General features: G+C 44.5%; 2 protein-coding genes across 7 annotated transcripts in view; both read right to left on the minus strand.

Annotated features, from left to right (window-relative positions):
* The window catches only part of AMBRA1 (autophagy and beclin 1 regulator 1), a 140,049-nt gene extending 129,160 nt beyond the window's left edge, over positions 1 to 10,889 (minus strand). For 3 of the 5 annotated variants that reach the window (XM_086748503.1, XM_086748499.1, XM_086748496.1), the window contains exon 1: positions 10,782 to 10,878. The gene's annotated coding sequence lies outside the window, so the exon portion shown is untranslated. Of the gene's footprint in view, positions 1 to 792; positions 914 to 7,806; positions 7,970 to 10,781 lie in introns of all 5 variants that reach the window. The other 2 variants (XM_086748498.1, XM_086748497.1) reach the window with 2 other exon arrangements.
* Positions 10,890 to 11,286: 397 nt separating this feature from the next.
* Positions 11,287 to 16,116, minus strand: HARBI1 (harbinger transposase derived 1). Of its 2 annotated transcripts, none has more exons than XM_086748840.1 (3): positions 15,968 to 16,116; positions 14,831 to 15,562; positions 11,287 to 14,241 (listed from the first exon to the last, which is right to left on the minus strand). In XM_086748840.1, the coding sequence occupies exons 2-3, from the start codon at positions 15,498 to 15,500 to the stop codon at positions 13,865 to 13,867; spliced, it is 1,047 nt and encodes a 348-aa protein (XP_086604966.1). In that variant the 5' UTR covers positions 15,501 to 15,562; positions 15,968 to 16,116; the 3' UTR covers positions 11,287 to 13,864. The 2 variants fall into 2 exon arrangements, with proteins under 2 accessions (XP_086604966.1, XP_086604967.1); XM_086748841.1 differs by lacking the exon at positions 15,968 to 16,116 and adding an exon at positions 15,660 to 15,802.
* Positions 16,117 to 16,190: the final 74 nt, after the last annotated feature.

The following is a 16,190-nucleotide window of genomic DNA, read 5'->3' on the forward strand; positions in this document are numbered from 1 at the left end:
GAATTATTCAACTTCCAGTACTAAGAATTATTATCACTGCAAATGTCAGACGATTGATAGACCTCAAGTTCTGATTACTTCCAACTCCATCACAATAGCTTACAATGTATGAAAACAACCATGTATTGGACCAAAGTCTTACACTGCAGTGGCATCTTGGCCAACTCCATCAAGATGATTCATTTTGCCTGTCTGTACATCATCTTTCCATCTACATTGCTCTTAAAACAACAGCTCACCCAAGTAACGCACAATGGTAAAAATTAATGCTTTAAGTACACTTTGAGCTGCTAAGGAAAGCATTAGTACCCGTTTTCTAGGAAAAAAAAAAGTGAATTATTTGAAAGAACTAAATATAGCAGCCCTAATAGCAACCAAGCTACAAAGCTTTTGAGTGGCCTCATACATCAGAGTTGACCACCTAAATCTCTCCAGAAACAAGAAATTTCTCAGAATACATAAACCAATAAACGCTGCTGCAATGCTATTACCACTTGATCCCAGCAGCGTGTGCATACTACCCTGTCATCTCTTTCGAATGTAAAGATCTAAAGACAAATCCTCCTCAGTTCATCTTACACTGAACAAAATCATCAATATTCAATAGAGAAGGAAGCAGCAACTTAAAAAAGAAAAAAAAACACACATACAGGGAAAAAAGGTTCAAGTACACAAGAAGAGATGAATTGTTAAATGACAGAACTCAGAATGGTCATTAGGAAACCTTTCTTTCCTCCCACTCTCCCTAAAAAACCCCTCCTGAGCAGATGATTTAAGGCAATTGCTGCTTACAGGGAGGAGTGGTCTGAAGAGATAAGCCAGGAAAATGACTTCTGATAAAGCAGACCAGTTTTCATTTGTAAAAGTACAATAAAGGATACTGAAGTGATGAAAAGTAAAGGCATCCATCTTCCTAGAAAAGAAATCCACCACAAAGAAAGTCAAGCTGGCTGGAAATTCCCTGATGTTTAATGTGAACAGCATGGGGATCATCTATTTTAAAGAAGCTGAACTCCACAGTGTAAAACAAGCCTTCTTTCAAGAATTCATGAAAGTCAGCCAAACATTAGGTAGGAATTAGTCTACAAAATAAAAGCCTTACTGGAAAGCAACACAAAAACTAAAGATATCATGCTGCAAGCAGATTTTTAAAAGTAACTGTACAAATGAAAAAAGCCCAGACCAAAAACAGTTACAACAAGGATAACCACAGCAGATACAGCCAAAAGCACATTGGCTTAGGAATCATTAAACAAAAAAAAAAAAAAAAAAAAACCAAAAAAAAAACAAAAAAACCCCAACAACAACAACAAAAAAAACCGAGTCTTTTTTTTCACTAAATGCTAATAAATCCTCATCTGGATTCTGCAAACAGCACCAGTCACCCCTGTTTAGAAATGACTGGATTCAGATGGTAAGCAGCGCAGAGGGGAAGGAGAGCTCAGAACAATGCAGGCAATAAAAACCCTATTTTACAGAAGGAAACTAAGTCTAGTTTCATCTAATAAAATCAAGAAAACAGTTGCTGAACATTCTATATGTGTGTACTCAAGGAGTATGGACTAAAACAACCCAAGAATAAAGATATAAACCGGACACAAGTGGAAGACCAGACTTGCAGCTGGAATAAGCTGGAAGTTTTAAGAGATCTCAAACGTTAAGCTTTGGAATAGCCTTTCAATAGCTGCAAAGGACAAACAACCTAAACAACTTAGGAGATCGTGATAATTTATAAGCAAGATAATCCAATTACTCATGAGAAAGAACAAGCTCTGACAACTTGGGAACATTTCAGTCCTATTGGAAGAACTGATGTTCCCTGAAGTACAATAGCAACAAGGAAATCAAGCAGTTTAACAAACATCTTTATGTTTATTTATGCCATGGACAAGTTTACACATTGTAAAATAAAGAAACAGATAACACCTATAACTGCAGTTAGTGAACCTCTTGGGTTCACTTTATTCAAAGACCAAGTCACCTTCATTATACAAAACCAGGTACCTACCTTAAGACAGCTTATCTAAGTCTTTGCAGATGTGTACTAATTTCTTGAACTAATTTGGCTATAACAAACACTTCATATGTGAGCCTCCTGAGCATGTCTGAACTTGATGATTGTCCCTCAGGGACTGTCCCTTATTTTTTCAGCTTTTTCTGACTCACCTCTGTATCCCATTTGAAAAGAAAACAAAAGAAACTCACGGGTCGAATGCCTACGCAGCACCCTCCTAACCCGCTCAACATTTTTAAAGCTGGGATCTCTTCAGAAAACACTGAATGCATCGTTCTTGAGTGGGGCTGGCACTCCAGTGTTACCCTGGATCCCTTTGGGGACCAAGCTTTATCAGTGCTTCACAAGGGGAAGTTTACTCCTTTATCTGAACGAGCTTGAATACAGAAACTGCTCTCCACAAGCTGGTGACGCATTTCAGCAACATTTCAGAGTGGCAAAGAAAATTAGAGCCTTCAAACAGAAATAGATGCAGTGTAGACATGGGTATTACCTTCACTCACTTTAGCAGGAAGCCTTTAACCTTATTATTTAATCATATGTTCAGGTTTGTTTTGTTTTGTTTTTTTTTCTTTGTTGGATTTGTTTTGTTTAAAGCAGCCAGTTCCTTCTCTACTCTAGTAAAGAAACCCACCAACTCCAAACATTTCACTCACATATAAAAAGCTGAATAATGACAGCATGTTATTAAATAGCATTAGTAGATAAACCATGGAGCTACCAACCATATTTATTAGCTACTCAGTAGCCATCTGACTAAAAAAGTTTAAATGAAACACAGCAGGTTTGAAAATACTTCTCAGGCCTCAGCATAAAGAAAACTTGCACCTCACTGAATCAAACTTGTCCAGGCCAGTGGTGAACTGATTCAGTAACAGCTTCTATTACAAATACTCATGCTATCACAACTGATAAACAGCTGACCACCAAATCAAGGAACTGCTCGGGGATTGGTATTCTTCAGTTTTCTTCTTGCTGTTGGGGTGGGGATTTTTTTGTTGCTTGGTCGGTTGGTTTTCAGGGGTTTTTTGGGGGGCTGGAGGGTTTAATCAGGATAACCAGAATTGGAGTTCAACAACTGGAAGATTAGCTAATGCCCTGGATATGGTCCAGGGCACCAGAAAAATTCTGAAAGTGGAGAGTCAGAAATTTTTCTATAATTGGCAGCTTTGTTTCCTTAACAGTTTTCTCCCTTCAGGGCATTTCAGGACAGCATTCTGGGCTGTTTACAGTTTTGCAAAGAGCATTACACAGCCCAGCCCCAAGCCTTTCACTTGCTCTTGCTCTGCGCAGCTGTCCTCCAAGTCCTCAAAGAAGCCCTAAGAATTCCCAGCCTCAGAGCGATATAAGCTCGCTTGTAATTGTCACTTTTACAGATGCTAAACCTCTAGAAAACCACAGCGAAGCAGCAAATTGGTAATACTTCATAGCAGTACGGGACCCCATGGAAACACTGACAAAAGGGTAGGGAGCGAAGAGGAATAAAAATTACATTCAAATCACCATATACAAAGGATGTCAAGATATTTTATGGATTATGTAGTCAGTAACCATTCCAATTGGAAACTTTAGCACTTCATAGAGAAGATGCTCCCATCTCTTAACATGCCCTGCCCCCCCCAACATCTTTAGCACTATTGATTTTGTGGAGACTCTAGTACCACGGTTCTGGGAGCACAGCTGGTTTTGATACAAAAAAATTTATCAGAGTACTACCTCATGTTACTCGTTTCTCCATTGGGAAAAAAAAGAAAGTTATTTCTCATGGCCTTCAGCTCTCAGACTACAAATCTATTACCACTCCTAAGGACTTCTTGGTTGCATGCTGAGCCCAACACTAAAAGTCTTTCCTGACGTGTGCATACAGAAACAGTGTAAACAGCTCCAACAGTGTTTAAAAATAAAAGGAAAAAAGCTGCAATCAGTAAATGCTATTTGTAACAGAAGTTCTATCCAAAATATACAAGTGTCCAAATAATTTCAGACAATTTTGCTGCCCAAAGAAGTCTCAAGTGACTGATGAAGAAAGAGGCAACATTAAGTGAAATATAAAAGCTGTCTCTGGCTTTACAATCTGGGATCCACAGAGAGAATGCATGCAGAAGCTTCCCTAGAAAAGATGAGAGAGGCAAAAAGCATGCACTGGTAGTTTCTGTCTCAAAGTCCTTTTGTCAAATTTTAAGACTCCCAGAAGGCATTGATGGTAAAATTGACACAATCCACATACGTTATGTGCCACTGCAAGCTGTATACTTTGTATTACAAGAACACAGATGGGGGGGGGGGGGGGGGAGAGAACCAATACAACCACAAAAGCTCTCATAAAGCAGAAACAAAACCAAAACTGTCGCGAACAATGAGGCATGTCACTGACCTGCAAAAACACAAGTGGACTCACCTCTAGGAAAGAAGAGAATCAGGTTATTAGTACTCTGAACTACCTCAGCTCTGGCTGTGGCCCTGCCTATCTCGTAAGCCAGTAACTTCTGTTTTCAAAGTGTCTGTTCTCAGGAGAAGTGTCCAGCACTAACAATAAAGCATGCCACTTCATTTATTCCAAACTAAACTGCAGCATCTCAGGGTTTGAATATCAGCAAGATATTAAAGAGTTCAAGAGTATTTTTGTTGTATTTAATAAATAATAAGTAATAACTGCTAAGTAATAACTTAGCAGTCCCAGTAGTGCAGATGTGGCTGAGTTCTCCAAGAACGATGAGAAGATCATCAGACAGGCATGAGAACAGCGTACATGGTGGTACAGCCCAAATGCTTTATCTTCACGGACAATGATCCTCACATAGGCTGAAGTCGCAAGACACAGTATTTCCTCAAAGTACTTTCTACAACCAGTTTCCCTTCTATTTTACACAGTTCAATTTTGAGACAAACTGTTTTATCAAGACCCCCATGTCTTTAACAGGCTTAAAAAAGCAAACATTCTGCATGCTGAAGACAGTCAGAAATCATCTTGCCAACTTGACTACAGACTACACAGCCGCTCCTTCTTTTACAGGAGCCTCACTGACAAAGAAATGAAACTTCTGAGACCCGCAAACAGGAGATCTCAAAGAATGAGCCAGACACCTAAAACATTACTTGTAATATATGTGAGCAATCACACAGCTTCAGTGACTTTCTAGCTCACTTTCTTGTTTACACTCCAACCTTTCCCCCTCTGCAATACGAGGGTAACGTCACCAACATCTTCCTAAATCGCACGGAACAATAGCATGTAAGAAGCCCCAGAAACACTATCTAAGATAGAAGAGGACCTGAAGTCTACTAGGAGTTTTTATTAAAAATATTGATTTGACTCATACGAAGCATCACACCATTCCCTCTCAGCCTTTTTATGCCTTCACTTGAATGACTAAGCAAAATTTTAAAAGTTTATGCAAAACCAAACAAAAAAAAAAAAAAAAAGCCGGTTTGCCCTCTTTGTACTGCACCAACTCAGCTAAACAAAAAAGACAAGTCAAAGAGTCCTAGTTTGGTAAGTAATCGAACTATGTAGGACTGGAATTTGAACAATGTCATAACAACAACAAAATCAGTAAAAAAGAGTGACATGACTCATATCCAGAATAGTTCCACAGATGAAAACTTACGACAAGTTTTGGAGGAACGAGACTATACTCAGTATGAGGTGACAGGGCCATATGAATTTCTGACAATGTACCTGATCAGCTACATATTTAAATTTTCCTCTAACAATATGATTTGCCTTCCCTTGACTCCATTATTTGTGGTACTTCCACATGACCTTTATGACCATTCTCAGAGGTTCTAGCTCTTCTTGGATTAAAAACAGGAATAAAAACAAAACAAAAAATGTTTTGCATTGAGACAACTTCAAGTTATCTTGCAGCACTGTTTAAATGAACAGAAAAGTGGAAATAAAAGTTAAATTGGAAATAAAGATACATTGCACTGGAATCTTTAAACAAGGCTAGCCCACAAACATAAATAGTCCACAGATGTATAACAAACAATTACCTTAAGCACGATTAATCAAAACTATGAAAAAAGCAAAACTAGAACCCATTCTTTCACTCTGTTTCTACTTCTGTGTCCTTGATTATGCTTTGAAAAAACAAAAGCAGCTTAAGACACTAGAATCATGTAGATTTCTGACATTGGAACACAGAGCCAGTCTTCAACTAAGTGCCCCTAAATATGAAAAAAAAAAACCACATAAAAAAAAAAGCCTTAAGAGGAGAGAAAACGAGTTTATGATGCAACTATGCAAGAGTCCAAAACTAATACCGTGAAGGCACTTTCATTATATGGCCCTGTTTTGACTCTTCAAAGTTTTTAAGATATTCCCCAAAGCATTATTCTGTAAGCTGAAGTATTCCCTTGATTAAGGCCAGAGAGATCTGGAAAGTAATTCCAAAGCACATCTTCTCCAGATGCCCTACATAAATTGCTCTAAGTTGTATCACAGCTCTAAGTGCTTCCACATAAATCAGAACAGGATTCCAAAAGAAAAATAGCTTGTATTATTGCTTCATGATTAAAAAAATTCAGTGCCATGTTTTAAATTGAAACTACAAACAGCTCAGGAAACTCAAAGACATTACAAAGATGTCAATAGTACATCATCCTTTCAAGATCCTACATGACTACAGCAAGGAGCTGACTGCCATTAGAATCTTAATTTTTTCTTCCTGGTCTGGATTAAATGAGCTGCAATACTCTTAAGAGAACTTTTCAGTAAAAAGAAGTACATTAAATTGCTAGTTATTTACAGTAAAATGATGAGGAAGTGGAAGAGAAACTTGTAGGTATCAACTCCTAAAGGTTAGAAAACGAATAGCAAATATAAGAAGGGAAGTAATAAACATAAAAGTAAGAGATAAGCTGTGTCTGGAGCCCGACAGTTTCATTTACCAATGAGAATATGGCGCACTTTTATGACTACTATCACCATTTCCACATGAACTTAATTAATTCTTGAGAAGAGAAATATTAGTTCCAATCCAGAAGACAGGAAGAGAATAAATATAATTTCACAAAGCTGTAAGGTAAGTCAAACAGCAGAACTGACATCCAGAAGATGAAGAGTTGGTTTCCCAATTCTATACTCAGCCCATGGCATCTTTTGCTAAGTTTTGTACACAGTAGGAAATGAGGGGAGAAAAGTGACAAATAGAGTGATACATAGAGAGGGAAACAGAGCAAAACAGAATTCAGATTAACCCCTTTAGAGAATTATTCTCATTTAGATAGGAAAGTAAAGGAATTTTCAATTCAACATCCCAGGACTTACAGTAAAAGTCACATCAAGGTTCCTTAAGCCCAAGAGCCACAGCCAAGTGCCCCCTAGTGACATTGTACACGCAAGAGAAATTTGGGAGCACCAACAGTAGCAGAGGCAGCATCGGGTATCCACAAGATGAAGACAAAGTATTTCATGCATTCAAGGTTGCACTTAAGGCATGTGCCCCTTATCCAAGTAATAAAGAAAATGTAACTGGAAGTGTGAACATATTTTTAAAAACTCAGTTAATTTCCCGCTCACATGGAAATAATCAAATAAGGTAACAAGCCAAAAAGCAAAGGTGACCTACACAGAAGCTGTCTTCACACGCAGGTGTATCAGAACTAAAGAACAGATGTGAGACAAAGAAGATTTAGGCTTTGAACAAAGAAACACAACCAATTCTTGACACCCTTTCCCTTTTTGGCCTTGGACTGAGACTGTAGGGGGGGAAGGTGTCTGGAACATGGGTCAGAGAATCTTCGCAGCAATTCTATGCTGCTCAAGGTGGAGAATTAGTGCTACATACCAGGAAGAAGGCAGCAGGAATCACTTTGCCGGGACAGCCCAAAAGACCTCACTGAGAGCATTCGAAGTGGAGCTGTGCAAGCACACAGAGTAAGACGCCTCTCTCCATGCTCAGGCCTGGCACTTCATCATCCTGCGCGCCTTCAGCAAACAGTTTACCAAAACTGGAGACAACAAACAGTTACTAGACAACAATTCTAGTCAGAGTTCTTAACAACCAATGTTAAATCCCAAGAGGCAGACAAGCAGGTCTCCTCTTAGTTTAAGCAACCCAATCAATGGGTCTTTCGTTAAGCGACTACTATATAATTAACAACTTTCCATTAAAATATTTCTAATATTAATCCTCTTCCACTGTACATCACCTCATTATTTGCTTAGGAAAAAAAATCACAATTCTTTTGTCCTCACCTCATTAATATTTTGTTTCTATCACACTCCTTGCTAGGTTAGTGCAGGGCTACTACACAAAACGCACAAAGTAACTATTAATATGCACTACACCCTTTATCAGGTCTCAAATAATACAAACTGAAGGGGGGGGGGGGGAAAGTACCTTAATGCTATTTGTATTAGTAGTACTAAGAAGTATTAACATCAACAGTAACTTTGTAATAGTAAAGAATTCAGTTAGCTTGCTAACCATGGCATAAAGGATACAAAAGTTACTTTCCAAATGTTTCATTAAAAATTATGACACAAAAAAAAAAGTAGTATTGGAATCCCTTACTTATGGCAAAGGGATACTGGCAGACAGTATCATTACTTGCCTTCTTTATAACTGGCTGTTACAGCTGCATAAAAGTTAAAAGTGCTGCACAGAAAATGGAAAAGTAGGAAACAACCAAACAAGAATCCAGAGGGTCAGTTATGACTCAGAAAAGGGCAAAAGAAAGAAAACTAAGAAGCTGTTAGCAAAATAAACATTCTGCGTAAACTCCTCAGCAACAAAATCTGAAAAGGCGAGTCCAGATATTCGGATCCAAATACCTTCTTCATTCCAAGTATTAGAAAAAATATAAATGCTAATGGACTCCTGTACACATTAACAGCCACGCTGCCACAAATCAACAGATAAGTACAAGATATTTATTTGTTACTGTCAAAACAGAAATGGGCCAATTTAAAAAAAATATATCTACAGCAACATCAATTGTGGACTACAGAACTAGTAAGTAAGCTATACTGAAGAGTTATGAATGTTAGAACAAACAAGACATTTAAATTTAGCAGAGAATTTCAGGTACTGTTGCCTACATCACCCATAAGGCATTCAAATCTGCCTGGATTTAACTCCATCCCACATTCTGAAAACTGACCCAACAACAAAATTAAACAGTCTGGTAATGGATTGGCAGCAAGTGTACATTACCAGCAGGTCATTCTTAGGTCCCATTTTAACATTCCCATTAGCAATTTGAAAGAGGATGGGAGTGGCAAAGAAGCCAGATGACATTTGCAGAGGACACCAAACTGGGTGGAGCAGTAAACAAGGACAAATATAGAAAAACACACTGGGTTTTTATATAAGGATCTAAGAACATTTCATACAGAGGAGAAAATGGAGCAGCACTGAGCGCTCCTCCTGAACATATTTATGTGGACTCTACAGTCTATCTGTATACTCTCTGTTGCAAGAAACCAACTCCAGAATAGCTGTTATCTAGGCGTAAGCTAGTCCTCGGGAAGATCAGCTGTATGAATTCATCTAAAACAGCTCTTAGAATCATAGAACAGTGTAGGGTTGGAAGGGACCTTAAAGGTCATTTGGTCCAACCCCCCTGCAAGGAGCAGGGACATCCCCAACCAGATCAGGTTGCTCAGAGCCCCGTCCAACCTGGCCTTGAATGTTTCCAGGGATGGGGCATTCACCACCTCTCTGGGCAACCTGTGCCAGTGCTTCACCACCCCATTGTAAAAAATTTCTTCCTGATGTCCTGTCTGAATCTCCCTCCTTCTATTATAAAACCATTACCCCTTGTCCTATCACAACAAGCCCCGCTAAAGAGTTTCTCCTAAAGACGAAATGCTGGTTTAGGGCAGGAATTGTGCTACTTTCCAAAGACAGCAGAAAGTATCGTACTGACAGGATCAGACGCAATCTCAAAAATCTCAACAAAGACTACAGAAATTTACACGTTGTCTGGAGAAATACCATAGCTGAAAACAAAACCATTTCTATAGCCAACGAATTGATTGGGTAAGCTCCCTCACAAGAAAAGAGGCAACCACGTATTACCGTCCTAGAGGCACACACGAACGCATTTGATGCAAAACGCTACTTACACAAGCAAGCGTTCTGCAACACACGATGAAAACCGGAAGGAGAGAGAGAGAGGACAACCCTCACCTCGCATCTTATTTGGCTGAGGCCGGAAAACAACAACAACAAAAATATTTACTGCTTCAAAAACAGCAGCCCCAAAACGCAGCCTGACCTCACCCGGACCGCGGGTGCGCGGCAGCCCCGGCCCGTTCTGTGGGAGGGAAGGGGGCGACGGAGCGGGAGGCTCAAGGCACCCAAGCTCGGATGTAAAAACCCGGCTTTCAGGAGCGCCCAGGCGGGGCGGGCGGCCGCGGGGCCGAGGCAGCTCCCCGGGGCTCGGGAGCCGCTCTCCCCGAAGCCCTCCCCTCCCTCCCAGCCCCCGGCGCCGGCCCCGGCCCCACCGGCCGGCGGGAGGCAAGCGCGGCGAGTTTCGCCCTCCGCCGGCTGCGGCCGGCCTCCCCGCTCCCCCCCGCAGGCCGCAGTCCCGGAGCTCCCGAACAAAGGCCCCGGCAGCGAGCCCCGTCTCTCTCCCCGGCCCCGCTCCGCCCGCCGCGGCCCGGCGGCTCCGCGCGGGCAGGTGCCCGCCACCTTCCGGGGCGCCGCCGTGGGGACGGCCGCGCCCGCCCGCCCGCCCGCCCGGGGAGCGGCGGCGGCGGCGGCGGGGCGGCCCTGCCCTGCAGCCGGGCCGAGGACCAAGGCCCCGAGCCTACCTGGTGCGGAGGGGCCGGGGCCGGGCGGGCGGAGCGAGGCCGGGGCCAGGGCCGGGCCCGGAAGAAGCGGCCGCCAGTGCTCGGTCGTCACCGCCGCCGCCGCTCCGACCTCCGGCCAGGCGAGCCAGCCGAGCGCCGAGCCAGACCCGAAGAGCAGCGCCGAGAGCGGTACCAAGGCCCGAGCAGCCGAAGCTAGAACGCCGCCAGGCCACGCCAGCCGAGCGTAGAGCTTTTCCACCGCCGCGCTGTGCGGGGCCGCGCGCCGCCGGCGGGGGCGACGGAGGGCAGGCGAGACCAGTCGAGCGCGGAGCACTGGCACGGCGGGTGGCGGGCCGCTCCCCGGGGCTGGGGGGGCTGTTGGGGCCGGGGCGGGCTGTTTGTCTTACATCGCACCCTACCGCGCCCTCTCCACACCCCCTGCCTCTTTTTTTTTTTTTTTTTCCCCCCTCAAGACTGATACAGAGTGGAAAAAATGTAATTACAAGCAGGCGAGAAGAGACGGATGTATCGGGGTGAAACACTTTTAGTGAAGCACAAGGGTGTCCGATCAGGCGTGCCAGAAAAGATTCCTTTTTCTGAAATAAAACGGCGTTAACATTTTTTGTTTATGCATTCAGCACCGCGGATGGTGAAGCCCCAAAAGGAAGAGGGGCACCCTGCCACCAGAAGCCCTGGGGGGGGCAGCGGCTGTACCTCGCACCCTGTACCCCAGAAGCAGGAGCTGGGGCGGGGGGGGACACACCTGGACGTTGGGAGGGCAATCAGAGCAAGGCAGGACACCTTGCACCAGTGAGTCCGCAAAGGGAAAGAGCCAAAAGGCCCGGACAGGTGAGGTCTGGGGCCAACGGATGCCGGAGATCGGTCAGACATTATACGGTCAGGGCCGACCTCACGTTTCAAAGCTCTGCCAATGCACAGACTTGCAAGTACTGCGGCCTGCGGCTGGCAAAATGAGGTGACAGCACAGAGGAGACGGAAAGCAGGAAAGAAACATGAATCTCAGCTGTCAAATTTAAATATTGTCTAAAGCCAAGGGAAAAGAGAAAAGTCTAGATGAATTGTTTTGAAGGAAGCTGCTCAGGAGTACACGGAGCAAACAGTTCTCTAGATGAGGACGTCCCGTTTCCCAAGCGAACGGAAGGGTACTGACGTCTAACTCAAGGAAGAACAGTAGTTTTGAGTGGATTGGCTTTCTCTGGTGTGGCCTGATGCAGTTTTTGCGCAAACTGATAAGCAGTGAGATCAGTTTTGAAATTAAACTCTACCGAAGGTGACAGTGGCTGAAGGAAGACAAAACCCAGCAGCAGATGTGTTCTAGGAAGTGCCTCCACTCTGAGTTCGCTCCGGACTCGGCACGCGCTGTGAAGGGCTATTCATAGCTTAAGTTGAGAAACTCCAGCTCGTTATTACGTGACAGTGTTTGTACCTACGCGTGTCCAAGTCTCACTTGACCTTAGCGTCACCAGCTCACTCAGTGTCTGCTGATGTTTAGGCCTAAAGATCAGTATTTTTAGCACAGACCGTCAGATATGATTATGAGCCATCAGGCACCATATGCAGCAGCAACTCTCACCCTAAAAATGCTTTTTTTTAAAAAAAAAACAATGCTTGTATGCTTCTTCCTAGGTAAAAGGAGTAGGGTTTTTGCCACAGTGAGCAATAGTAGTTCTTACGTGATACCTCATGGGAAGATGTGCAAAGAAAATAGACTTGCATCTCAGACTGTTGTACATAATATTTTACAGTTCTCATCAAGGCTTATGAAAATATGCTGCCTATAAATCATAAAGCATGCTTGGTTTTCTCTACGCTTACTGCCATTGCAAACCTGGCAGAACTGCATCTAATCCTGCACCTCAATCCTACTCTTGGGAACACATTCCATACTTTCTTATTCTTCAAAGGCAGGGCGTGATCCGTGCTCACTTCCTCTCACAGAACAGACCAACCTGCTGCGCCAGGCAGTTGCACTGCTACTTTAAGTAGCTACATTTTTGCAGTGTTCTGCATACCCTACCACTTCGGTTTCACTTACTGCCCAGTAAACAATAAAATCTAAGAAACAAGATTTTCTCAGACTGCTGTCAAGTGATCCTTGGAAATATTTGCACCTTTTGGAAAGAGAACATTGCCAGGGAACTTCCCGGTCTTGTGCCAGCAACAACTGCGTGCATTAGTCGTCTTTTTCCACTGAATAGGTAGATTGCCAGGAGTGGCAGAGCAGCCCTTCTGTACCTCAACTCTGATCTAAATGGAGAACTTTTGCAATTAGTTCAATTTTTCTGAGCCAGCCAGGCCTTGCCACTTCTTTTACAGCAGCCAACAGTCTTCTGTTTTGGCAGACCTACCTAGGGAGAACTGGACTTAGATTCACCACCCCATTTCCTGATATCTGTTAAGTAACTGATGGGGTCAACCATAGCGTACCATCTTCTCCCATCTGTCTGGGAAAGAAAAAACGTTCAATCCTTCTTGACCTTCTAAGTAGGTGCAAGCACTAGTGGGTACCCAGCAAAAAGCCAGACCCTTCCCAGAAGACACCTGTCAGCTTTCAGAGGAACTGCTGGGTTTTGTGAGATGTGCAAAACTGCAAAATGGCATTTAGCAATAATTTATATCTGCAAACTAAAAGTTTGCTTTGCTGCTCATGAACTCAGGGTAGACATGAGCCCACAGGGAAGTTTAAATTATGTGAAATTCTGTTTAAAAATCAATCGTAAGTGGTTTGGCTTACAAAGTGACATAGAATTGTTGCTTTGTAAAACAGTGCAAGGCTTACAGTATTCTCATAATTATCAAAGACAATTTCCCAATTTTCTCCACTGATCTCATATTAGTTGTTGTTCTTTAAATCAGGTGAAAGAGGAGTCTATAACCATCAAAACAGTAAAAATTCAGCAATTAAATGGCACTGAGGAAAGTTCAATGGAGAGATTGGAGAGATTGATGGAAGTTCAGAACACTGCCTGGAATGAAGAGAGTAAAATTTCTCCTCGTCTCACATCTGCTTAGTCCTTACAAACTCAAAGAAGAGGAACTGGCATATTTGCTCTGTATATCTTCCCAGATGAACCGTTACGGCATTAGCTGAAATGAGTAAGTAAAAGCTCCTGACGAATATGACAGGCTTCTGAGTCCATTGATTCCATTTGCTCGTACTCTTCTTCTGGTTGTTCCATGTGTCCCGTGGTCGGGGAAGACCACACGTCCAGCCCATGTTCCAGGGAGATGTTATGAAGCACACAGCAGGCCAGAATGATGTGGCTGGATTTCTCTGGAGAATACTGCAGGGTGCCTTTGGACCCATCCAGGCAGCGGAAACGCGACCGAATGGTTCTGAACGTCCGCTCAATGATATTGTGAGTGGCAGAATGTGCCATGTTGTAACGATATTCAGCAGGTGTCTCGGGGATATGTAGAGGGGTCATCAACCACCTTCGGAGAAAGAAGGAGCTGTCACCTGTTAGCAGTGAAAAGGAGGAGGACAAGTTACATACCTACAGTTAACCGCAGATTTCAGCTCTTGACCTTTGGTTTTCTAGTACTGCAGATACAGAGTAACTTATTTCTCTGGCTAAAACAAAAGGCATAAGAAAACACAAAAGAGCAACAATAACTCAGGTTTACAAATATGTCAAACAACAAAACAAAGACATTCTGTTTTATACAGGGAAATTTTGGAAGAATATGGAAGAGTTTTAAGAGAATTAATTTACTGTGTAATACAGTAAAAGACAGCTGGTCTAGGACAATACATAGAACTAAAAATTCCACAATCTGGCTTAGAAAGGTGTAGGATACTGAAAACAAGGTCTTAACAGAATGAATGTAAACTAATACATACAATATTCAGACTGTATAAAACACAGATTGGAAGTTACTGCTCTAGGCTTCTAAGAGAAGGATCGTCCAAACTGAATCACAGACCTCAAGGAATTTTCCAGAAACCAGGCACAAACGCATCACTTGAGCCCAGAGGCTACAAACTCAAAGAGGAGCCAACATACAACAGACTTTCCCCAGAAAACAACAATGAAAAATTGACTTACCAAGCAGCCAGCCATCTTTATGCAGCTCAGTTTCAAACTGGCTTGTAAGTGCTGCCTGCTGCAACACCGACCAGTCGGGCAGACTGCCTGGCCAGTGTGTTTCCGCACTCAAGAGGACTCCTCTGGCATCACACACCATCAGGCAGTTGAGAGAATGGAGACCCTTTCGGTTCACATAGCAGATGTTCTCAGCATTTGGCGCTTTGATTGCCACATGGGTGCAGTCAACCACCCCCAGCACGCCCGGCATGCCTGCCAGCCCATAGAAGTCATCCTTCAGGCTTTGAACGGTAGCTTCATCCTCAGGAAAGTGAATAAACTGAGAGGCTCTTTCCACCAATGCCTCGGTTACATTGGCAACACAGCGGCTCATGGAGGCTTGACTAATGCCGATAGCATCCCCCATGCGAGTCTGGAAGGAGCCGGAGGTATAGAAACCCAGCGCAGCAAGTATCTGCGTCTCTGGACTGATGGCCCTGGACCGCTGCGTAGGGCGAGAGAGACTGGCTCCCAGGAGATCCACCAGGTAGTAAATGAACTGTCGAGGAAAGCCGTAGGTGGATACTAGATACTCATCCGTGACGTCCTCCAGCTTGAAGCGATCCAACGTCCTGTGGCCGCGGCCGTAGAGCAAGAGATCGCAATCAAGAACTGCAATGGGTACGGCCATGGCTAATGGTCACCGCGTCCGCCGGGGCTCTTCGGTTGCAGAGCTTTCCCCAGAGCCTCCACCTGCATAAACCAAACGGGAAGGGAGACTCAGGATGGTTTTCACCGGTCAGCCTTTCAGATTCTGTTACCGTTCTGGTTATGCAACAAATTCTTTTACTTCTTTGCATCTGCTTATCGAAGCAGGGGGGTCGAAGCGGTGGGGCTCGGTGCGGAGCTGACCACCCTCCAGCCCTGCCCGGCGGGACGGGGCCTGGCGCTGACAGGGATTTACCTCCCGTGACGCGGAGGGGGCTGGTGCACACAGCAGCCCGCCGCCCGGCCTTGGGAGCCGTCCCCCGCCACCGCCGACCCGGCCACGGTCACACCCGGGATGGCACCCGGGACACGAACGGCCGCTTAGCTCTGCGTGTGCCCCCCCTCCCGTCCCCCGCCCCGCCGCCGTCGGGCGGGTGAAACGGGCCTTACCGGACGCCCCCGGGCAGCTGAGGGGCAGGGGAGGGACCCCGCCGGGCGCCCACCCGGCCCTTACCGGCCTGCGGCCGCTCCCAGGCGGCCCCCGCGCCCGAGGAGCCCCCTGCCCCCGCCGCCGCACCGCCCCCCGGCCCGGCCCGGCCCCTGCAGCGGGCGGCGCCGTTACCACCGCCCCGCCGAGGTCGCAGGTTCGCTGGCGCAGATTCAGCGGCGACGG

This window comes from Chlamydotis macqueenii, chromosome 5, assembly GCF_036417535.1.
Source record: "Chlamydotis macqueenii isolate bChlMac1 chromosome 5, bChlMac1.mat, whole genome shotgun sequence".
In the NCBI taxonomy this organism is placed as follows: Eukaryota; Metazoa; Chordata; class Aves; order Otidiformes; family Otididae; genus Chlamydotis; species Chlamydotis macqueenii.